This window comes from Ovis aries, chromosome 8, assembly GCF_016772045.2.
Source record: "Ovis aries strain OAR_USU_Benz2616 breed Rambouillet chromosome 8, ARS-UI_Ramb_v3.0, whole genome shotgun sequence".
Taxonomy (NCBI): Eukaryota; Metazoa; Chordata; class Mammalia; order Artiodactyla; family Bovidae; genus Ovis; species Ovis aries.
Genome location: NC_056061.1, coordinates 49,745,274 through 49,770,627, shown reverse-complemented (window position 1 = coordinate 49,770,627; position 25,354 = coordinate 49,745,274). Strand labels below are relative to the sequence as shown.

The 25,354-nt window shown below is 38.6% G+C and overlaps 1 protein-coding gene across 3 annotated transcripts in view; it reads right to left on the bottom strand.

The window, feature by feature from the left end:
* Positions 1 to 25,354, bottom strand: part of RARS2 (arginyl-tRNA synthetase 2, mitochondrial) — a 77,062-nt gene that overhangs the window by 26,246 nt on the left and 25,462 nt on the right. For all 3 annotated transcript variants that reach the window (XM_060419574.1, XM_042253419.2, XM_004011287.6), the window contains 5 exons: positions 23,055 to 23,157; positions 21,529 to 21,612; positions 14,743 to 14,840; positions 5,002 to 5,057; positions 2,297 to 2,380 (listed from right to left, as the gene is read on the bottom strand). In XM_060419574.1, the coding sequence (XP_060275557.1) occupies positions 2,297 to 2,380; positions 5,002 to 5,057; positions 14,743 to 14,840; positions 21,529 to 21,612; positions 23,055 to 23,157 (425 nt within the window). The remainder of the gene's footprint in view (positions 1 to 2,296; positions 2,381 to 5,001; positions 5,058 to 14,742; positions 14,841 to 21,528; positions 21,613 to 23,054; positions 23,158 to 25,354) is intronic.

The following is a 25,354-nucleotide window of genomic DNA, read 5'->3' as shown; positions in this document are numbered from 1 at the left end:
TTCAGAGATGGTATTAATTTGAACTTTTAAAAAAATAATAGTTGAGGTTTGAAAATGACAATGAAAATTCTTAATACAGACTGTCAGTATTTATGTTCTTAAGACATTTCGCTAAAAGGTGACTGCAACTTTGGATTTGAAGGGTATATGTAGCCTGGGCCAAGAGTAATTATAGGTAGTACAATTTTAAAAAACTAATTTGTTTCTATGTCAGTTACGTAGCTTTAGATCTAAAGAAGCTATTGCTGCTGGGCCTTGCTGATGTACTACAGCCTCAGCAGAAAGTGGAATGTTGCTAAACACAGGGTAGGTAATCTTTGGAGCTTAGCCAGGAACTAGAAGGATGACTAAAATAAGTACCAGCACTATTCACTTTTAAGCAAAAGCAAATGTGATCATGATTCAGGGTCCTAGAAGTTGGGTGTGAAAAGACAGCCAAAGCATTCTAAAAAATGGAGACAGGAAAAGTAAAGGCCAATTCCATTTGACATTCAACCTAATACATTTTCAAAAATTAATTCTGTACTTAAGAACTGTTGGCCAACTTTTAATCTGGGATAGGTGAACAGCCAAAATTAAAACTCTTTTAACAATGACGGTTTGATGGAAATGTTGACAGACCATTAACCATAGTAGTCCATTAGAGAAAAATCACTACAATAAAACCCAGCAGCTAAAATTTAATGAAAATCATAATCACATATTTGCTAATGGCTGTGAAGTGCCTGAATCAGTCAAACTCATATAAAGTGGATGCCATCTATTAAATCTGACTGTTGAGCTTAGAGCCCAAAACTCTAAGTGCCCACTGTGAGCCGCAGGTGGGTTTTTTAAATGCAAGGCATGTTTTCTGTTCCTCCACAGTGAATAGTAAGGGCACTGTTAGGTTCAAGTTCTATTCTTTTTAGTGTCTAAAAAAGGATAGAGGATAACATTCATAAGAGAAGATCATGATAAATTTATCTTTCAAAAACTCTGATTTCATTTCAGTAGATACGGAACATGGTATTTAGTATTGAAAACGTTACCTAGCCTTTCTTTTGGAATAGATTGTGAAAGACTTTCCAAGACAGATTCTTTCATCATTCTGAGTGCCTATTATGTGCTAAGCATGATGGATACAAAAATAACTAAGACGTAGCCCATGCCTTCATGGAACATTTCGCCTAGCAGGGGAGAGCAGCATACAAAAGAATACAGTTAGAAGAGAAGCCCATTTGGGTAGAACTGGATACTAGGAACTTGGTGATGTGAGAAGGTGGGCAAGGGTGTGTCGGGGTGTCAGAGAATGCTTTTCCGAGATGACACAAGGGCTAGATCTTAAAATGCACATGGTAGCAGCCTGAGATTTTAATAAAAACTTTGCATTTTACATGCTACTAGTCCTTCCCTACCACATCAACGTCATTTCTCTTGTCATTCCACACCTTAACTACGGCAGTATATGAGCTGCGAATGGTTCTGAGTGAACTCAAGACATTAGACATAATCTGTGGCATTCAACTCTTTGGGTCTCATTCTTTTCTTCCTCTTTTCATTTGGACCAATCACCCACTCCATGACTTGTACAATTTAAGAGGAAGCCAAAATATCCCAGGTTGTTTTTCTTCTAGGCCACTGGCTCAGGGTATGACAATTCCCATTTCCTGTAGGTTGGCCCGGGGAGGCTGTTGAGAAGGATGTATAACTAGTCTTGCTGCTGCTGCTGCTGCTGCTAAGTCGCTTCAGTCGTGTCTGACTCTGTGCAACCCCACAGACAGCAGCCCACCAGGCTCCCCCGTCCCTGGGATTCTCCAGGCAAGAACACTGGAGTGGGTTGCCATTTCCTCCTCCAATGCATGAAAGTGAAAAGTGAAAGTGAAGTCACCCAGTCGTGTCCGACTCATAGCGACCCCATGGACTGCAGCCTACCAGGCTCCTCTGTCCATGGGATTTTCTAGGCAGGAGTACTGGAGTGGCTTGCCATTGTCTTACTTTTCCTCTAATACTTACATCTACATTTAACTAATGAATGTAAGCTACTTTAATAAAAGCACAAAAGTCTGTATTTTTCAGGACTTGTTCTGTATGTATGAAGTTTCCTCCCCCCAAAACTTACTTGTATGATTAGAATTATTCTAATAAGCAAAATACAACATTTATGGAAAAGAGCCATCAGGAAAAAAAAAACAGGTAGGAGGCACTACTTCATCCAATGGGAGTTTGACCATATTTTGCCCAGATGATCAAGTAATGTGATATTAAAACAAATTAAACTTAACAATGATGTGAAAAATAAAACCTCAAACTTACTTACCAAACTGCATGCCCCAATCGCCAAGATAATTTATTCTTGTTACTTGATGTCCTAAAGCTTCTTTGAGATTTGCTATAAAATTTCCTAGTAATCAATAAAATACATAGTTTCTCATTCTTATATGTTTTGGCATAAGAACCATCTAATATCAAAGCATAACAGAAAATTCTCTTGACAAAATCTACTAACTTTTTTTAAAAACAAAAACATTCATTATTGTGTTTTCATCTATATTACGGAAAGGGAGTAAAAATTATTTTGGAGGATGTAGTTATTCTAAATCTCACAATTTTCATCAACATTAATGGAGGTTATGAATACACAGAGTAATTGTGATTCCAAGTCAATTCCAAGGCCAGAAAATAACAGAATCTCAGTAATTAACAAAGAATATATAATTTGGTTGTTCCCTAAAGAACTTAGCCATATGGTTTTTTTTTTTTTCAAGTAGCTCACTCCACCTTCTTTCAGTTATGAAGTCCAACCTCTCATGCTGCTCCCTAAATAACAGCACACAGGAATCCAAGGCCTCCACCTTTCTGTACTGCTGATGCATTCAGGTTTGACATTTGACATCTATTCCATTCTGCACATACTAAAGCTAAAAGTAACAGACCCCAGAACCTCTAGCAGTTAGGGTTCCAGAAGTCATGAGCAATCAGATACACTTTGCTTGTGATCTAGAAGGTGAAAAGCGAGTTACCTTTATTTTTTTTGGAAAAGCACAGTGGTGGAGGCTTTAACTTTTAGTGGCATCACTACTAGAGGTCCCAGTGTCCTGCCATATAACTTCCAAAGGAAGTGAAAGATAGGATATGAGTGACCTCTTTTGCTTCTCTGAATTCTCCAAGGTACAATAAACCAGGAATAATGACAGGTTCCTGACTCTCGCAGCGGCAGTAATTGAAGAAAAGGCAGAAGCTCCCTTGATGATGAAGTTCTGTGGTAGTTTTGGGCATCATCTATGTCAATTTAATCCAAAGCGTCTTTAGCACTCCCAACAACTGTGCAAGCTATTCAATATCCCACTGTAAATTCCCTCCTGCTTTTACTAGAGGAGATCTAGTTTTCTGCAAATAACCCCTAACCAATAGGTATAGCTGACAAATTACAGTAGCTACTTCTCCAGTTTCCCTACTTCCAGACTTCCCCAAACTCTATAGTCCCAGCAAAAGAATTCACCTTTAGCAGCTGGTACTCAGACTGTATCCCTATCTTTTTGTACTACCTTACTATCTTATGTGTGTGCTTAGTCATTTAATCGAGTCCAACTCTTTGCAACACCATGGACTGTAGCCCGTCAGACTCCTCTATCCATTGCTTGGGGATTCTCCAAGCAAGAATACTGGAGTAGGTTGCCATGCCCTCCTCCAGGGGATCTTCCCAACCCAGGGATCGAACCCAGGTCTCCCGCATTGCAGACAGATTCTTTACCATCTGATCCACCAGGGAAGCCCATGAACACTGGTGTGGATAGCCTATCCCTTCTTGAGGGGATCTTGCCGACCCAGGAATCGAACTGGGGTCTCCTGCATAGCAGGCAGATTCCTTACCAGCTAAGCTACCAGGGAAGCACCTATTATCTTATAAATCCAACTAAATGCCTGAACCTACGCTTTCGGAATTAGGCTACCTAATTTCAAATCCTTGCTGCTATACTTTACTAGCATTGTGATTTGGGGAAAGTTACTTTTGGTGTCTGAGTTTCCTCATCTATAACCAATAGAACTTACTAATCAGGGCTACTGTGAAACTAGTTCAGATAATACATGAAAACACTTAACATGGTAAGTTTCAATAAATATTATCTCTTCCTCGTTCAAGCATTTCCCTTAACAACTGTCAAACAGGTTTATCATGCTTTACCCGTCAATTACTCCTATGCTTTTGATTTATGTAGTTTTTCTTATACAGTATATTTCTTATATTCTTTTTCATTAAATCCTGTCATTTCCTCTCTTATAATGCTGCTTGAGAACTCTGTAACAACAAAAGTTGACTGTAGTGCAATATAAGCTATTCCAGAAGTACAGACATTCTCCAAATCTTTAGAGTATTCCAGTATGGATTAAATCACTTTCTTATAAGTATGCAAAAGACAGATTTCTATACTGGAAGACAGATTATATGAGATAAACTCTAAAGTCCCTTCCAATTCTAATATTACACAATTCTAATTGCAGTTTTAAGATGGGCTACTATATAATGTCATGTTTTAATAGAAATTATAAGTCTACTGTACACTCAAACATTACAACCAAGAAGTATTATAGTAATCTTTGTTAGGATAGTCCTGTTTCAATTTGCAGTCTTGAAAACTCCAGTTAGTACTCATATGACTCAGACTGAGTTTATTTTTTAAAACAAAATATATGGACAAAAAAAATTGGCAGGATGACCATCAATCCCATAAAACTGTTTTCATTTATGCATCTTTCAGTTCTTCTTTATATGCATACATACTTTTAACAAGTTAAAAATCAAAATATACATACCTGGTTTCTGAGTCAATCTTTTGGTTTTGAAACAAATTTTTTTCTGTCATTTTTAAAACAATTTTTTTCATTTTAGGGTCATATTTAATTAGCATTAAGCTCATATACATTTCACTTTTTTGTTTCTTTGTCCTTTTGCTACTTAAGCATTAAACCAATACCTCTCCAAAAGTCATGTTCAGTATTTTCTGTGAAACTAACAGCACTTACCTATGATGGTAGAACGCAAATGTCCAACGTGAAATTTTTTGGCAACATTAGGTGAACTGCAAGATAATTGTAAAAGTTATTTTTTTCTGTTCTACAAACAAGAGTTCTAAAATGAATTAGGTCATAGCTCTACAGTTTAATATAATTGTGGACTAAAGCCTTTGGTATTTTGGACAAAGACAGTTAAAAATTAGACATTTAGAGTACTTCCCTGCTGGTACAGTGGATAAGAATCTGCCTGCCAGTGAAGGAGACACAGGTTCGATCCCTAAGCCGGGAAGATTTCACATGCCAAGGAGCAACTAAGCTTACATACCACATCTACTGAAGCCCATGAGCCTAGAGCCTGTGGTCCACTGCAATGAGAAGCCCGTGTACTGCAACAAAGAGTGGCCCCTGCTCGCCAAAACTAGATAAAGCCCGTGCGCAGCAAAGACACAGTGCAACCAAAAATAAATAATTTTTAAAATCAGACATTTAGAGCAAAGATAAATTAGATCTCAGAAAGAACCATCTTTAGGGAATTGATCCTGTGACTCAAGAGGTAGTCACATAAAATACACAGAAGTGGCACACTCAGCAAGCAGATACAGTAGGGGCTTGGTAAAAAGATGAAGAAATTCAGAGAGGATTGTTTTGACACAAATAAGGTACATTATTAGGAATTAAGTTTAGTGTGCTAGTTCTCAATTCTTTAGTGTCTAAAAATTATTGTGGACCCCGAAATAATTTTTTTTATTTATTGAGTAATATCTATCAATATTTATAGTATCAGAAATTAAAACAAAAATATAAAAATATTTATGTGGAAAGCTTCCCAGGATAACCAGAAATAGAATTTACCATTCCAAATTCTCAAGCAACACATTTGTTACTCTTAGTGGTTGAGAAGTTGCAATTAAGATTTAACAATACCTAATGCTTTTCACTTTCATGCACTGGAGAAGGAAATGGCAACCCACTGGAGTGTTCTTGTCTGGAGAATCCCAGGGACGGGGGAGTCTGGTGGGCTGCAGTCTATGGGGTTGCACAGAGTTGGACACGACTAAAGCGACTTAGCAGCAGCAGCAGCAGCAATGCTAGCTGGAGAAGACTCTTGAGAGCCCCTGGGACTGCAAGGAGATCCAACTAGTCCATCCTAAAGGAGATCAGTCCTGGGTGTTCACTGGAAGGACTGATGCTAAAGCTGAAAATCCAATACTTCGGCCACCTCATGCGAAGAGTTGACTCACTGGAAAAGACTCTGATGCTGAGAGGGATTGGGGGCAGGAGGAGAAGGGGACGACAGAGGATGAGATAGCTGGATGGCATCACTGACTCGACGGACATGAGTTTGAGTGAGGTCCAGGAGTTGGTGATGGACAGGGAGGGTCGCAGAGTCGGACATGACTGAGCGACTGAACTGAACTGAGTGCTAGTAAAGTAATGCTCAAAATTCTCCAAGCCAGGCTTCAGCAATATGTGAACTGTGAACTTCCAGATATTCAAGCTGGTTTTAGAAAAGGCAGAGGAACCAGAGATCAAACTGCCAAAATCTGCTGGATCATCAAAAAAGCAAGAGAGTTCCAGAAAAACATCTATTTCTGCTTTCTTGACTATGCCAAAGCCTCTGACTATGTGGATCACAATAAACTGTGGAAAATTCTGAAAGAGATGGGAATACCAGACCACCTGACCTGCCTCTTGAGAAACCTGTATGCAGGTCAGGAAGCAACAGTTAGAACTGGACATGGAACAACAGACTGGTTCCAAATAGGAAAAGGAGTACGGCAAGGCTGTATATTGTCATCCTGCTTATTTAACTTATATGCAGAGTACATCATGAGAAACGCTGGACTGGAGGAAGCACAAGCTGGAACCAAGATTGATGGGAGAAATATCAATAACCTCAGATATGCAGATGACACCACTCTTATGGCAGAAAGTGAAGAACTAAAAAGCCTCTTGATGAAAGTGAAAGAGGAGAGTGAAAAAGTTGGCTCAAAGCTCAACATTCAGAAAACTAAGATCATGGCATCTGGTCCCATCACTTCATAGTAAATAGATGGGGAAACAGTGGAAACAGTGTCAGACTTTATTTTTGGGGGCTCCAAAATGACTGCAGATGGTGACTGCAGCCATGAAATTAAAAGATGCTTACTCCTTGGAAGGAAAGTTATGACCAACCTAGACAGCATATTCAGAAGCAGAGACATTACTTTGCCAACAAAGGTCCATCTAGTCAAGGCTATGGTATTTCCAGTGGTCATGTATGGATGTGAGAGCTGGACTGTGAAGAAAGCTGAGCGCTGAAGAATTGATGCTTTGGAACTGTGGTGTTGGAGAAGACTCTTGAGAGTCCCTTGGACTGCAGGAGATCCAACCAGTCCATCCTAAAGGAGATTAGTTCTGGGTGTTCACTGGAGGGACTGATGCTGAAGCTGAAGCTAAAATACTTTGGCCACCTCATTCGAGGAGTTGACTCATTGGAAAAGACCCTGATGCTGGGAGGGATTGGGGGCAGGAGGAAAAGGGGACGACAGAGGACGAGATGGCTGGATGGCATCATCGACTCAATGGACATGAGTTTGAGTGAACTCCAGAAGTTGGTGATGGACAGGGAGGCCTGGCATGCTGTGATTCATGGGGTTGCAAAGAGTAGGACACGACTGAGCGACTGAACTGACTGAATGCTTCTAGAGCACATCCACTCTCTGACAGGCACAGTCTGACACACTTTACATGCATTAACTCAACAGTCAGAAGAACTGTGATGTAATCTCTTATTTTTGATGAGAAAATTGAGACACACAAAGGAAAAATGATAATGAAGTACATTTGGCAATATCTTGAGGACTCTTGAACCTAGATGATGAGCATATGGGGCTCTCTTTACTCTCTTTTGTGTATGTTTGAAAATTTCCTAAGTTTTTCAATGTTAAAAAAGACATTAACTAGGACACAGCTGGTTAAAAGTGGTAAAAACAAGAGCTTACTTGTGGTCTGTCTCCAGAGCCTTGTTATTTACCTTTTTAAAGGGTATTACAATTTAAAACCTTGATCTGACAGATATCTGTATACAATTGTGAAATTATGAAACTATAAGGAAATTCATGTAATCATTATTTAGAAAGAAAGCAAATGTTCTTCTATGGGATTAAAAAAATAAGTAATCTCCTGCTTCTAGTCAAGAGAGAAGAACAAGGCTTAGGCTTAATTACCCTTTTGCCTTAAACAACTAGAAAACTAAAGATTTATGGAACACTGGTTTCATGAAACTGAACAGGACAGTGAAGGACTGTGATCCCTAGGAGAAGGTCAGCCAACAGGGTGACCCTTAGCACTGCTTTACTAGCAAATTCATGAGATGTAGCTAAAGCAGACCAATCTATACCATGAAAGTGTGTATATCAGAACAGAAGAAAGGTTTCAAATCAATGATTGAAGACTCTCCTTTAAGAAACTAGAAAGGGAGGCTTAAACTAAATCCCAAGTAAGCAGAATAAAAGGGAGTTAAATAAAATGAAGGTTAAAAAAAAAAAAGAGAAACTGTGATATCATAACTGGTAGTGGTGGTTATGTGACCTGGCATCTTTGATAAAACTCGTTAAACTGCATGTTGAAATACAGTTATTTGCACTGTACTATATACCTTAATGGAAAAGGCAATGACAACCCACTCTAGTACTCTTGCCTGGAAAATCCCATGGATGGAGGAGCCTGGTAGGCTGCGGTCCATGGGGTTGCTAAGAGTCGGACATGACTGAGCGATTTCACTTTCACTTTTCACCTTCATTCACTGGAGAAGGAAATGGCAACCCACTCCAGTGTTCTTGCCTGGAGAATCCCAGGGGCGGGGGAGCCTGGTGGGCTGACGTCTATGGGGTCGCAAAGAATCCGACACGACTGAAGCGACTTAGCAGCAGCAGCATATACCTCAATAAAGCTGATTTTAAAAAAATACCATAAAAAACTAAAAATAAACTGGCCATGGATGTGCTGATATTAAAGGAATATACAAGATACATTGTTTAATGAAAAAAGGAGAACAATGTATAATGTGCATGATCTCTAGATGGGTAAGCAAGAAACTGATATTGGTGAATGTCTGTATAAAGAGAACCAGGAGACTGGGGTAGGGAGGACACTGCCTTCTCACTGCACTCCCTTTTGTCACCTTTGAATTTTCAAAAACTAAGGTTATTATCTAATAAAAATATTATCTAATAATATAGTTTTTGCATATCTTTTGCATTTTTAAAAATGCAAAAAGGTATAGTTGATTTACATTTTATGTTTCAGATGTACAACAGTGAATCACAACCTTTTAAGAAACTATTCCATCTAAAGTTATTATAAGATGTTGCCCTGTGTGGCATAATATATCCATGTAGCTTATTTCATACATAGTAGTCTATATGTCTTAATCCCCTATTCCTACCTTGCCCCTCCCCACTGGTAACCCCAAGTTTGTGCTCTGTATCTGGGATTGTTTCTTTTTTGTTGTATTCACTAGTTTATTTTTCAGATTCCACATATAAATAATAATGTAAGTATTTGTCTTCCCCTGACTTATTTCATTTAGTACAATGCCCTCCAAGTCCATCTATGCTGTTGCAAATGGTAAATTTTCATTCTTTGTTATGGCTGAGTGGTATTCCACACAAACCTCATCTTTATTCATTCATCTGGTGATGGACACTTTAGATTATTTCCATATCTTGGCTATTGTAAATAATGCTGCTGTGAATGTTGGGGTGCATGAATGTTTTTAAATTAGTGTTTCTTTCTTCAGATATATACCCAGGAGTGATATTGCTGGATCATATGGTAGTTTTATTTTTAGAGAAACCTCCATACTGTTTTCCACAGTGGCTTTACCAATTTACATTCTCTCCAACAGTGCACCAGCGTTCCCTTTTCTCACATCTTTGCCAACATTTGTTATTTGTGATCTTTCTGATGATACCCATTCTGATAGGTGTGAGGTGATATCTCATTGTGGTTGTGATTTGCATTTCTCTGATGATTAGCAGTGTTGAACATCTTTTAATGTTCCTGTTGGCTAGAACTTTTGTACTTTTTTAGAATTAGAAGAACTGAATCTGTCTAGAGCTTCAAAAAACCTCCCTTGAACTATCAATTTGACATTCTCTAGCACCACATTCCTACTCAGAAGGGAATACAATGAAATAGAAAATACAAATTCAATTCCTTTGGCAGCCAAAGTAACTACTGTGGATTACAACTTGTATGCTTTACTAGAACTCTGAACTATTACTTCATGTAATTTCCTCAATCTTATAAGAAAAGAGATATTATTACTCTTATTTTCCACATATAAGAGACTAGAGAAATAAACTGTCCCGTCCCAGATGACCAAATCAGTTACTAAGTGAAAACTAGTACCCTGATCTCCTGGACTCCCATTTTCCCAGAGGTCAATTTGTTTTGTGGGAACACTTCACATCGAGGAACAGCAGGGTGGGGAACACGTGTTGATAAAAGAGAAGAATGGCTACCACTGCTGACTGTGCTCCTGCAGATTTGATCTGAACACAATAGGAAGGGCTGACTCAGGAGAGAGGCAACCGCTGCTGATGCTTCAAGTCTTACTCTACCCACCAGGTCGAGCCAAAGTCCGAGGTAGACAGTCATCTACTCTGGCACTTTATCACACTCCTCCTGGATCTGACAAAATATAGGGAAACCAACCATATATCACTATATCAGGGAGGCAGTAAAGGTTAAACATATAGGATTCAGAGTTAGCTCTGTGACCCTGAGCAAGCTCCTTGACCTAGCATCACCACCATCATCTCAATTTAAGGCCCAAGTTTCTATTTTGCAACGATTTCTTTTGATGTGGACCATTTAAAAAGTTTTCACTGAACCTGTTACAATACTGCTTCTGTTTTATGTTTTGGTATTTTGGCCCCAAGGCATGTGAGATCTTAGGTTCCTGACCAGGGATTGAACCCTCACCCCTTGCACTGGAAGGAGAACTCTCAAGTACTGGACCACCAGGGAAGTCCCTGGGGCAAGTTTCTTGAACATAGTATTTCTTTCTCTTTACTTTGGGGTGAAGTCACCTGGTCTATTAAAGATACTACACATTTAAAGAAATTCTATCTTCCCATCTCTTTCATTTTCAGAATAAATTCAGGAAGGATGTTTTCTATCAATTTTTACCCTCCTGTCTACCTCTCTGTCTCCCTTTTGCAACCACAATAAGAATCACAGATCTGGAATACTTCTAAGGGAGGAAGCAGCTCTAGTCCCTCACCAATGCCAGATGAAAAACAACAGAAAGCAGAGATGACTGCTGGGAAATGGACTCTGCTTTCATTAATGATCAGATGCTTATAAAAGTTCCAGCCTTCCTTAACTGCTCTGGAAAAAAGTTGAGAGAGGCAAATCTGTAAGTAAATAAACTGCAGTTCAAAAAGCCTCCAGAATACAACTCAAATGGAACAGGCTATTTTTAGACATTTCTTATAAGCATAAACAAAAAGGAGTATTATATGGGAAACAAAAACTTTGGAGAAAAACCAGAGACTCAATGACTGAGAAAGACTAGTCTTGGTATTTTGATTTTGGTTGGGGAGAAGGGATGGTAAAGAGGAAGTGAACATTAAGAAGGTGCATGGGTGGCAACTTTTCACACTTCAAGAAACTGGCACTAGCACTATTTCAAGGGTAAATGTGCAGTAACATACTATTCTACTTTCCTACTGATATTCCTTTATTGCTAGTTAGGTAAGAGCAAGGAGTGTAAGAGTACTGAAGTGCCTCCCCAGAGAAGGGTATGTATACTGCATCACTGCAAATATATAATGAAAAGAATTAAAAGTGTCTACAAACTCTCTGCCACTCTCGTTAAGAGATATAATCTACTTCCCTGGCCTGAGTCAGGGATGATCTTGTTACTTGCTTTGACCAGCAGTGACATAAGTGATGATACACCTGTTACAAGACCAGATATTTTACTATTTTGGAGTCCTGAGCACCTTTGTAAAGAGGTCTGGCTACTCTGCTGGAGAGAGAATACAGGGAGATGCCTGGCCAGCCCACAGGTGAGACACCAGAAAAGTAAATGAGTTTCCTGGATTTCTAGTCCTTGTATAATGTCTAGATGACCAGAGTTGCTTAAGTGACCACAGGCAAGCAAAAAAACCATTAGGCTATGCTCTTCCCAATTTCCTGGTCTATACATGAAACATAAAACAACTGTTGCTTTAAAACACTAATCAGTAGTGTGGTAAAGTTTTTCTTAAAGAGTCAGACAGTAGATATTTTAGGTCATCTAGTCTCTATCTCAATTATTTGTCAATTGTACTCAACTGCCATTAGAGTATCAAAGCAGCCACTCTGAAAATAGGTAAATGAATATCTAAGACTGTATTCCAAATTTACAAAAATATAGCAGGCTGGATTTTGCCGATGAGCTAAAGTTTGCCATTCCCTGTATCAAGTCTTATAGTGGCTTGTTAAGCAAGAGATAACTGAAACGACAAGCAACTTTCTTTTGGGGGATGGCCTTAGTGTAGTTCTTCTCTGGTGTGAGGATACTGCAGAAGTCTCTGTTCTTTTGATGCAACAACATTTATTTTTTTTAATTTTTTTTTATTTTTGATGCAACAACATTTAAACTTTAAATACCTTGACTGGAGTATACTGGTAGAATAAGATTTATTCATAATTTATATCTGCTCCATAAGAAGGTTAGCTTACTCAACAATCAATCCTTGTCATAAACAGATGAGTTTACCAAGTCTTAGAGGGTCTGCTTTTTCTAAGAACAGGATTGAGTGGCAGAAGACAGTACAAATAAATCCCACTCACCTCTGATTATCCAGGTGCTAATCATAACTAAGTTTAAGTTATCACCATAAATTATAATAATGAGTTAAGAAACCAAAAATAGTATTTACCACGTCCACTTAAAAAAATCTTCCACAAAAACATATACTAAGACAAAGGCTCTAGCAAGCTCTAGCTAAGTGAGAAAACAGCTCATCGACACTTTTCCTTAGCTTTGAAAAAGGCAAATACAATTTCTCCAATAATGGTCATGAGCGGTCACCTGCCAGCCATACTCCAAAAGTGATCTTTTTCTTTTTTGGTTACTTAAGAACAATTCAAAGATTAGACGGTTTTATTGATGGCATGGCATATAAGAAAGTTATCATGAAGACTATTTAGAGCCATATAAACATCAAGCTATTTTTCTGGTAATTTTAAATAATGTGCATTTCATGTAATGGACCCTGGGATATTGGATCTGAATTGGTAACATCAGTAAAAATTGAGTTCCAGTAGTAATAAGCACTCCTGTAGCCAGAACTTGGCTTCTAAATAAATACCTTCCCTCACAAAAAGGGAACTAGGACTTCTTGCGGGAAATGGACAATTCCAGGTCTGAGTAAGACTGGAACATCTTATGCCAAAAAGAAAGTACACCAGGACTTAAGGGAACATGCAAAGAGAATAAAGGAGCCTGATCTGGGATAATTTCAATATGTGTGTGCTTAGTCACTCAGCTGTGTCCAAATCTTTGCAACCTGCCAGGCTCCTCTGTCCATGGGGATTCTCCAGGCAAGAATACTGGAATGGGTTGCCATGCCCTTCTCCAGGGGATCTTCCCAACCCAGGGATTAAAGCCAGGTCTCCCGCATTGCAGGTAGATTCTTTACCGTTTGAGCCACCAGCAGTCCCACTTCTGGGCATATATCCAAAGGAAACAAAATCATTATCTTGAAGATATGTCTGTTCTCCCATGCGCACTGCGGCATTATTCACAATTGCCAAGGTATGGAAACAGCCTAGGTGTCCATCAGTAGATGAATGGATGAGGAAAATGTGGTATGTACATATAACGGAATATTATTCAACTTTAAAAATGAAGGAAATTCTGTCATTTGCAACAACACGGATGAAACTGTAGGGCATTGTGCTAAGTAAAATGAGCCAGACAGACAAAGACATACTGTGTGCTACCATTTAAATGTCAGATCTAAAGACTAAAAAGTCAAACTCTTAGAAACAGAATAGAGAAGTAGTTGTCAGCGGCTGGAGGCTAGGGGAAACAGGAAGAGGCTGGTAAAAGGTTCAGACTTTCAGCTGTAAGACAATAAGTACTGAGGATCTAATGTATAACGTGGGGAGTATAGTTGATAACACTGTCTTATATAATCGAAATTTGCTAAACAAGTAGAACAAATGTTCTCACACAAACAAAGAAGTAAATATGAAAGGTGACAGCTATCAACTAACTCAATTGGGGAAATCCTCCCACAGTGTGTGTGTGTGTGTATATATATATCAAATCATGCTATACACTTTATCTTATAATTTGGTCAATTATACCTCAATAAAGCTAAAAATACATACACATACATCACAAACACAACAAAGCTTGTTTTCTGGTAATTATATTACTTTGCAGTTCTTAATATGATAGTAACCATTATACGTACCTTAAGAGTCTACTAAAACGAAGAACTAGATCTTCTAAAAAAAAATCTATCAATACATAATTAATAATGGAAAAAATCCATAATAACCATTAGGTACTTTTTTGATTAAAGTTAAAAAGTTTTATTCATGGTTTAATGATCAACTCACTGTGACTTTAATTACATAATCTCACTGATTTTTCATTTTTCCACATGTAATTTTGTGAGACCCAGACGATAACAGTAAAATACCCACCTGCCCAGTCAGTTGATCAACCAATGCATATGATCAGTAGGTACTCACCTGAATTCAACCACGATCCTCTTCTGGGGGAGGCCAGAAAAAAGTTCACTTTTTAATCCATATTTTGAGCCATCTTCAATCACCTGTTGCAGTACTGTCTGTAGAGTAAAAGGTATGGGATTTAATGATACATAAAAATTGCAATTTTCTTAATTACTTTGTTACTGGGAACTAATTCTTGCTAATTTTCTCATTCTAATTTATGGAGCTGACAATTTTACAGCATTGTTGGCAGCACTGCCTTCTTTGATCGCTAATGCTAATCAGAGCAGTCATGACACAAGTTAACACCTACAGGGCCTCTGTGCCCTGTTATACATCATGTCTATTCATCCTTACAGCAGCCAGTGATGTAGATATTTTACAGATGGGGAAACTGAAGTTTACAGAGGTAACTGCCACAAGTCCCATAGCAAATAGCAACAATAATACTAGAAGCAGCATCTAATATGCATTGAATGCAGATTTCAAGCCAGGCACTGTACTAAACATTTTACATGTATTACATATATTACTCCTCACAACTACCCTGAAATGAGTATTATTTTTACAAGTGAGGGGACAGAAGCTCAGACTGTTAAGTAACTTTCCCAAGGTCACATTGCAAAAACTTTGCTCACTCCACAGCCTAAGTGTTAACTTGGCATGGTGCTGCTACTTCTGTGATACTGATGATCTCAGTAATGGTAGAAAACAAATAAAACAACATAATTCAAGTGCCTCTTGGCTACATAAGAAATGAGGCAATACCACAGAAACTGTCAAAACATATTCCAGGTTAACTTTTAGTTATTAACCACAGAATTACTATATAGGTTACAAAATCCATACTTTATTTTTTGCTGAGTGATGATGCATTTATTCATTATTTATTTTTTATTGTAGGATTCTGAAATGACTGATAGATTTTTATTTGCTCTTATATTGATTTTGTTCCACAAACAGGATTTTAAGTCCTAAAAATATAGTTTCTGACATGAAGAATTCTATCATTAGAGCTGGTTAAGACAGTCACTAAATCAAAAAGGCATAAAGGGAGTAAGAGGCAACAAAGCAACACTTTTAAGAAGCCTTTATAGAGTGCCAGGTTCAAGTCTAGAAGCTTCTTTGTTATCTTTAAGCCTTACAATCTTAATATGGTCAACATTTCCCATTTAACTGATGCAAGAACTAGGTTCAGACATAGAGAAAATCCTTCACTGACACTGTGCATTAAGCCACATAGAGAAAGGATCATATAGACATTAAATACAGTATTGTCTATTGTACACGAGGGACTCATTCAATGTTTGTTATTCCAAGAATATGGGTCACAAGAAGATTGCAAGTAGGGCAGTAAACGTTATAGGTAATTCATACTTGGATCATTCAGAAGTTAAGGCTTATCCATCCTTTTCACCTTCTATCTCTTTTTATGTAAGGGATGGCAGACTCAAAAAAGGTAGTAGCAGCTAGAATTCTCTTTTAACAAACGACTCTTGAATAATTGATTTCTCTGGCATAAACAAACAAAAAAAAACTTTAAGACTATCTTGTGTGTGTCACTTTCAAAGCATTCACTGACAATTGAACCCACCTGCTAACTAGTTTTTTCTCTACTACTTCACTGAAGGTGCTCTCAAAATCAGTATTTTAAATGTCAACCCAGCTGAATACTTAAGTTGTGTTTATTAATCAATGCATTTTTTGTAAAATTAAAAAAAATTAAATTAAGATAGGGCTAAAGTTTCTCGTCCCTTTCTGCCTTCCCCAGGGGTAACCACTTTTAAGCATCATTTTGGTGGATGACGACTCCCTCCTCCTTGAAACAAGCCTTCCTTCCTTGGTTGCAGTGACATCATTCTACTGACTTTCGCTTTCCTTTGCAGATCCCTCTTTCAATGCCCACCCTGAGTCCCTCGCTGCACTCTTTTCTCACTTCTGGCTCCTTACTTATACTTCTCCTTGGTGTCAAGTCCTAAGACTTCACCACTTACCTACCAGAATCTTGTGCTACAGACTGATCTACACAACTCAGGACTGAGCAACTCTCTCAGGCACTTCAAACAGAACATACTCTTCTCCCTTTTACATTCTTCATTTCCACAAACTTCACTCTGAAACCTCCAGCTAACCAAGTCAGAGATCTGGGAGTTCCTAAGATCTGCTTTTTCCCCTCAACCTCCAGAATCAATCATCTGTTAATCACCAAGCTGTCTCCTACATATCACTCTAGTTTTCTCCTCTGGTTTAGGCCCTCATCATCTGTCAGCTACACTACATCTGTCAGCAAAAACTAAAACAGAAAAGTAACACCATCTTACATAATATACACATTTAATCAGGTCTATGGGCTTTCCTAGTGGCTCAGTGATAGAGAATCCCACTGCCAATATGCAAGACACAGGTTCAATCTCTGGGTTGGAAAGAGCCTCTGGAGAAGGAAATGGCAATCAACTCCAGTATTCTTGCCTGGGAATCCCATGGACAGAGGAGCCTGGTGGGCTAAAGGCCATGGGGTCACAAAAGAGTCAGACATGATTTACTTTCTGTTTAAAGGTTTCAATGATTTCTTACCACTTAAGTGATTTTACCAGTTTCTGGTTTGATTTTTAAATGCATATCATTTTTACTTTTTTAATTTTGAGGAAATTGATTTGTTGAAAAGCACACTGTAATACTGATAAAAATCACAAGTTAGAAGTGTTTTATAATAACAGATAATATATAATGATTAAAATGAAATAAATGTCATTAGCATAATACCAAAAAATCCTAACAGGTATCACCTTTGGTACACATAACATACCATGGAAATAATGACACAGGAAAAAGCTGAAGCTGTTATGCAGAGAATGTAAGGCCCTTCCCACTGTGTAATTTCATATCCTTCCCCACGCCATCCAATGCACAAATCATACTCAATCACCTTCTGACTTCCAAACAATGCCATATTTTTATTTGTACCCTGGCCCAGCTGTCCCCTCTTCCTGGAATGCCTGCCCTCATAGCTCCCAAGTATATTCTTAATTTTCATTATAATTCAAGGTTATCTTTTGCCTCCTCAAGACGGATTTACTTTGAGGGAGTAAAGGAAAAAAAGAAAAGATTTATGTGCTTCTTTCTTTCCACTGGGGTTGCATCTTATACACGCCTTCATTATATGATTCATCCCAGTGTCTAGCCATTACACATTACCTTGTGATTTTTTTATGCTTTTCTTTCCTTGAGGCCAGGACACATGCCATTTTGTCTCTATATTTCAGTAATATAGTCCCTGGCAAATAATAAGCAAGGAGTTTATTGAATTAGTGGGCACAAAGAAGAATGTCAGAAGGCTAGTAAAGTTACCTGATATTACAAAAGAGAAGTTAGGGGCCATCTATTCACCAATATTTAAGTTTAAAGGTAAGATATACTTGGTAATATAAATGCAGGTACCTAAAGAACTTATCAGAAATTAAATCTTTCAAAAGTTTCACTTTTTGGAATGCTTTAGCCACCCACTCCAGTATTCTTGCCTGGAGAATCCCAGGGATGGGGGAGCCCGGTGGGCTGCCGTCTATGGAGTTGCACAGAGTCGGACACGACTGAAGCAACTTAGCAGCAGCAGCCGCCAATTAATGACTATTCCAATTGGCTGGTACTTTCTGTTTACCTACCACCATTCCATTTTCTGTGGATGAATTTTGCCATTTTATTGAATTCTTTATTGGTTGGTATTTCTCTACAACTTTCAACAGAACTTCTAATGAAGCTACTACCATTGCTTGATTAACAGGTCAGTTCCTTAGTAGCTGAAACGTGCTTAATCATTCATTCTTTCCCTGTGTTCAACTGACACTACACATGACTTGAATGTAACCACTGCCTACTGACATAAACTCAATTAGTGAAATAATGAGCAAAGTTAGAGCCACTTAAATCAGTCTTTTTTTTCCTTTTCCTTAAGTTTTGGAAGAGCATGCACAATTGAATTTGGCAAATAAAACTGCATGTATGTGAAATAAAAAATGAGGTTATTCATTGTGTATTTCTAAGGCACACCAAAAAAACCCCCAAAAAACCCAAATAAGATTTTGTTTGCTTTTTCCCTATGTGGTTAAACTCGTTTTCTGTTTTTCCTCCCTGTAAACCAAATTAACTATTAATTGAAGCTATAGTTCCTTCTGAAAGTCATCTGTGAAAAGTGAAAGTTGCTCAGTCATGTCTGACTCTCTGTGACTCTATGGGCTATATAGTCCATGGAATTCTCTAGGCCAGAATACTGGAGTGGGTAGCCTTCCCCTTCTCCAGGGGATCTTCCCAACCCAGGGATGAAACCCAGGTGTCCCGCACTGCAGGCAGATTCTTTTACCAGCTGAGCCACAAGGGAAGCCCAAGAATACTGGAGTAGGTAGCCTATCCCTTCTCTAGCAGATCTTCCCAACTCAGGAATTGAACCGGGTCTCCTGCATTGCAGGCATATTCTTTACCAATTTAGCTATCAGGAAAGCCCAAGGAACAAGTTTGGTACCAAAGAGATAGTTCTTCATAGAGATAAGTTCTTCTAGCACTGAAAAACGTATTATCTAGTCCCAAAGATCTGGCAGTTTGCACTACTTTTAATTTCACATTTTAGCCTCCTACCTTTGAGGATGATTTATATGAAAACAGTATAAACTGCTATTAGTGATCCAAATCTAAGCTAACATTTAATCATCCCAATTCTGCCACTATTAATAACTCAATTGCAATGCATGAAAGACACATTTTATGCAATGCTAAATTTGTACATGTGTAAGCAATGACAAACTCATAATTCTCTGCTTGATGATTAAGTTTTAGACATAGATCATTGGCTACATGTTAATCTTGATAACTTCAAAGTGGAAAAATAAAGTTTTATAATGGTTCTGAGAGGGTTGAATTTTCTTTTTAATGTGATCTGGAAACTTGAGACTCACAAATGAATATTGTTTACGGCCCCAAAATAATGGAGTCAAGTGTAGAAGAAATTAGGCTTTGAGCAGATAAGAATTACTATTAAATCATAACTTATAATACAGGTAAAATGCTTAATATTCCTTTCTCAAACTATGGGTACTGCTCTAGGATGTATCTTTACTGTGACACTGAGCAGGGCTGCTGTAAGCAATCTGCTTGTCCTTTCATGAAAATCACATTATTATCCAGATCCTCAAAGTTGTTACAAAGAAGAGAGGGTTTCCATGTGAGGAAGAGCAGCTGGACCTCAAAGCTCTCACTCTTTCCCTGCATTGTCAACTGAGAAGGATTCGCAAATATTTTTAATAAGTGAGCCAGTGGGCATCCTTATACCACAGAAAAACCTCATAATTAATTGTAATAAAGCATGAAAACTCACGACCATTGAAATTTTAAATTATTAACAAAATATATGCCTTGCCTCGAAATATAAACTACATTTCCTTCAGCTAAGCTGGCTATAAAGGCAAATTTGATCTACCACAGCACATTGTCCCATCTCAGGGAAAACAAAACAAGTAAAATACTGGTGTCTATCAAGGGGTCTAAAATTTGGAAGGCACACTAGTGAGCTGCCTTTCTCCTTCTACAAACATTGAAACAGCAACTGGGAAGAAAGAGTCATTTATTTCAAAATGGGACATTAGACTCACTGGTTTGCTAAGTTAACATGAAATGTTGTCAAGAGCCCAACAAGATAAAGACACTTTTTAACAAGCTCATAACAACTTTCTTTCTTGTTCCTGTGACAGATTTTGGTTTAACAAGTTTAATCTTGAAATAACAGTGGAAAAAAAGATAAAAGAAAAAAGTTCAAAGATCAAAAGACAAGCATGAAACACCAACTCTTTCAGAAGAATTATAGGGCTGATGGGTAAATATCTGTAAACTACATAACCTTGGTAAGAAACTATATTAGAAGTTTTGGTTTTATCCTTATTTGAAATTAAAGACCATAGTATATACAAAGTCTGACCTACCAAACAATCATGGTTTTTTGTTTTTTTTTAATAATAGACCAAACAATGCATTATGAGAAACTGTAACATTCAACTGAGATAAAACTCAAAGGGTCTCACACCACTGCTTATCTAGGATTACCTGTCCTCCACACTCACTCAACAGAGACCCAATTCCTCTAGGAGGTTTCCCCAACTCCTTCAGGTCATCCTATTTCGCCATCTCTTACGCTTACTGTACCAATCACTTTAAGAAAATTCATATTGTTTTATTAAAAGAAAAAGTCTTATGGTTTTTCTCATATACATCTTATGCTTCCAATAGATTACAGGCTACTAAAGAGTGGCAACCAGCTACTGCTTTCAATGTATTCAATGTACTACTCTGTACATTGTACAATGTACTTTCAATGTACTGCTTTCCTGTATTCAATATGGAGTCCAATGATTCATTTAAAAATGGTTATCTCGCACTTACTGCATGCCTGGTGCTGTGCTAGGAACCGGATATGTGAGAAAAACAGATGCTATAAGCCCTAATGGAAATTAGAGTTTAAAGGGCAAAAGGCATTCATCAAATAAGAAAAATGTAAAATAGCAACTACAGTTAAGTTTTGTCAAGGAGGCATATACAGTGTTAAGAGCATGTATGAATGAAGGGGTCAGAAAGGCACTGCTAGGGAAAATCAAGATGTGCAGGATAAGCGGAACTTGGGGTGATTTCCAGGCAGTAGGATCAGAATGTGCCAAAGTTCTGAGGCAAGAGGAGGCAGGATAAGTTTAAGAACCGGAGGGAAAACACTGTAGCTGAAGCAGAGGCAACGAGAGAAGGTGCAACAGCTGCACCGTAACCCGTTCTTACCTTTGTTAACAGTTCTCTGTTGATTTTGAAATTTACGGTCCCTTGACCAGTGCTGATTTCACTCACCACTGTGTCACATTTTAGCTGAAAAGATATAAAGTAAAACAGGAATGTTATAAACCAGGCCTAATGAGTTTTGCAGTTCTAATCCTATGGGACTGGCTTCCAAGGACAGCAGATGTGTCCTTTCTCATAGTCATGTGTCTGGACTTGGGCTTAGCTCTGTCATTATATTTGTGTTCACATGTTTTCTTCTTTCCCGGCTGGAATGCTACTCTATTCAGAGACTCTCTCTCCTCTTTCCCATTCTCTCACTTCAAATTCTCTAATGTGGGAAAAAGGGAGCCATCACTTTACCCCCACCTTATGTACTGTAACATGCAATGAACTCTTTATTTTACCCACCTTTCACAAGAGTGATAGAACATGATACTCTGTAAGGCCTCAGCTAAAACAACTTACACCCCCATAAAATATGTAAAAAAGTTTAAATATTTGGTCTTTAATGAACACGCTTTACATTTTTAACCAACCAGGTGTTCAAAGCAGCCGGGAGACTCATGAAGTTTATTTAAAGAGATACCTGCTGTTACTGAGGAGCCACCAGCTTTCATTTTTGAGAACTCACAGAAGGAGGAGGAAATAAATATTGTAGTTAGGAGAATTTTATTCCTGGTATGCTTCCTGATAAAAATCTGGGTTGAGAGACTGTGGGTTCAACCCCTAGTTGGGGAACTAAGGTCCCGTGTGCAGTGTGGCAAAAACAGAAAAAAAACCTGGGGTGATTTCTGTGGTCAAATACAGATTTACTTAGCTACCAGAGCCTCTTTATCATACTCATTCTTTAAACATTTTTCCTGTGAAAGTGACTTTCATTGTTTGGACTCTTCAGTGTGCCCATGCCTTCCTCAGTGTCACATGTAGTAATCCTATTTAAAACAAAAACAAAACAACTTTGTCCCAAACCTTCCTTTTTCTTTCTGAAGGTATTAAACACGAACAATTTAGATGCGGTCATTCTCCACAGTCCTTTCAATTGCTCTCTTAGACACTGAGCCCATCAGAGAAATTAGAAATGAAAGAGGATTATTACATTATCTAACCACTTCTTCTCTGAAATCATGGTTCTATTTACATCTAATCATTTCTTCTCATATTTTAATGTTCATCTTCTCAGAAACTCATTTTTAAAACTGCAGCCCACTGTTCTAATTTATCAAACTTGTTCTCCTCAATTCAGAACTCCATCCAGCTTCAATCTATAAATTTAATTAACACTCAGTCTTCCTATAAGTAGTTAATCAAAAAACTGAATACTGTCAGCTCAAGAGGAGTGTTTCATAACTAATTTCAAAAACCATCCTAACCTTATAGTATGCAGCTAAAGTAAATTTAAATTATACTTTCCAAGGTGTCTTGAACAAAAATACTATTAACTCCATTATTGTGGCTGACACAGCCTGCAGAATATTTTTTTATTTAACATGTTTATTATAATGTCAAAAGAGATAATAGTGCCAAAGTACCTTCTCTGCCAGTCTCATGGCTTGAATTTGAATATCTGGTCTTGAATGGTCATTGTTGTTTTCCAATAGAGAATCCACAGAAAGCTGGAAGTCAGCTACCTCTCTAAAGACAGATGTGAACCAGGAAAAGACTGTTACCTTAAAAACGTTACCAGAGTAAAAACAACAACAACAAAAAGACTAATCACTTTGAGTTCTCTACACTGACATAATCTTATCAGAAGAAGTTACACTTTCAAAATATAAAGCAAAGCAATTAGAAATATCATCACTATGTACTGATTGAGGACTTTATCTTATAAAATTCTTCCTCTTCCATCACCCAGCTGTAGCCTTATGGTATCTCTGTAAGAGACACACAGCAACCACCTTATTTGACAAATGTGAAAAATGATGTCTGGCAAGTTCATTGTCTCCCCTAGAAGTCTACTGCAACTAAACAGAGTCAGAAAAAAGCTCAAGTCTCTTGACCTCTTCTACAAATCTTCCTCCACTATTTCAAATGCTTCCTTCTTTCAAGCCTCTTCATTGACCTTCAGATGACCAAAGCAAAATTTTTAAAAACTGGTGAAATTTGAATTTTAACATGAGAAAAGTATTATTCTTAACACTCAGTAGTTCTTTAAAGAGACAGACACTGCCATTCTTTTCACTGGGTTGGTGATGAAACAATGCAAAAACAAAGAAACCAAGAAAGAAACTAGGCAACCGATCAGTGAAAACAATCATTTGCTTCAAACAGCAGTTATCTCTAAGGAAGGATGGTATACAGGTGGCTTCAACAGTAATTAATGTTTGATTTGTAGAGAACAAAATTTGGAAAAAATTAAGACCTAACATATTAGAAAGTGAGCGTGAGTTTTCATTACATTATTCTCTATAAATCTTCTATAGTTTGAAATTTTTCAAGGTATTAAAAACAATCTATAAACATCCACATAATTACCGACACTGAATGTTTAATAACAAAGTAGAGAATGAGACTCTCTGGGCAGAATAGGTGGGCTGAATCACTGTCTGTCTAGCCCATTTCTAACCCCTTCACCTGCTCTTGGGCTTCCCTGGTGGCTCAGCTGGTAAAGAATCCGCTTGCAATGTGGGAGACCTGGGTTCGATCCCTGGGTTGGGAAGATCCCCTGGAGAAGGGGAAGGCTACCCACTCCAGTATTCTGGCCTGGAGAATTCCATGGACTGTATAGTATGGGGTCGCAAAGAGTTGGACACGACTGAGCGACTTTCACTTCAACATAAAACAGGAGCACAAATAACTTCCTTATTATTCTTGAAATCCAGGCACATGTCTAAAAAATTGTGTAACTTCTGATCACATTAAGGAATCTAGTCAGTAATAACCACTAGGAATTTTCCTGAGCCTTGAGCAGCGACCAAGGGGGCAGAATAAAAAGACCCTGAGCTAACCTCCTTCTGCATGCACACAAAAACTGCAACTATGTAACAGAGCAACTATCCACTGAAGTCACTGGATGACAGGAGAAAAAACCTGGCGGCTCAGACAGTAAAGAATCCGCCCGCAACGCAGGAGATCCATTACGGTCTCTAGGTTGGGAAGATCCCCTGGAGAAGGAAATGGCTACCCACTCCAGAATTCTTGCTGGGAGAATTCCAAGGACAGAGGAGCGTGGTGGGCTACAGTCTACGGGGTCACAAAAGAGCTGGACACAACTGAGTGACTGAGCATGGCAGCACAACTTGGGACAGAGATACGGACAGCAGTCAATTTAGGGAGCTCATTCATGAGGATACTAGTGCTAGTAAATACCATTTTTAAATTCGCCTTCAAGCTTGTTAGTGCTGGGTCCCAGCTTCAGGTACCAGCCAGTCCTCACCAGTTTGGGGGTATTCCAGGCCAGGTACATGGCCCCACCCAACAATGGGCTGACAATAGCCAAGGGATCCCCAGGCTGCCACAAGTGGTCATAGGGATCCTCCTTCCTCACTGGGGTGGGCATCAGCCCTGGGACTCCTGGGCCCTGCAGCAAAAGATATGGCTCAGCCCACCAGTGGGCCAGCCCACTAGGACACAGCCTTACTCAACATAAGGCTGACACCACCTCCAGGATACCCTGGGCACCTCAGCCAGCCGGGTCAGGACATGGCCACACTCACCAGTAGGCGATCACCAGCCTTGGGTCACTTTGACCCTGCCCTCCAGGAGGCCATCACCAGCCCCAGGACTATTCAAGGATGTGGCCCTGTTCATGAGCAGGCTAACACTGGCTCTGGGACTGCGGGCCCTGCAGCTAGCCACCCTAGGACTTAGCTCCCTAACAGAGAGGCAG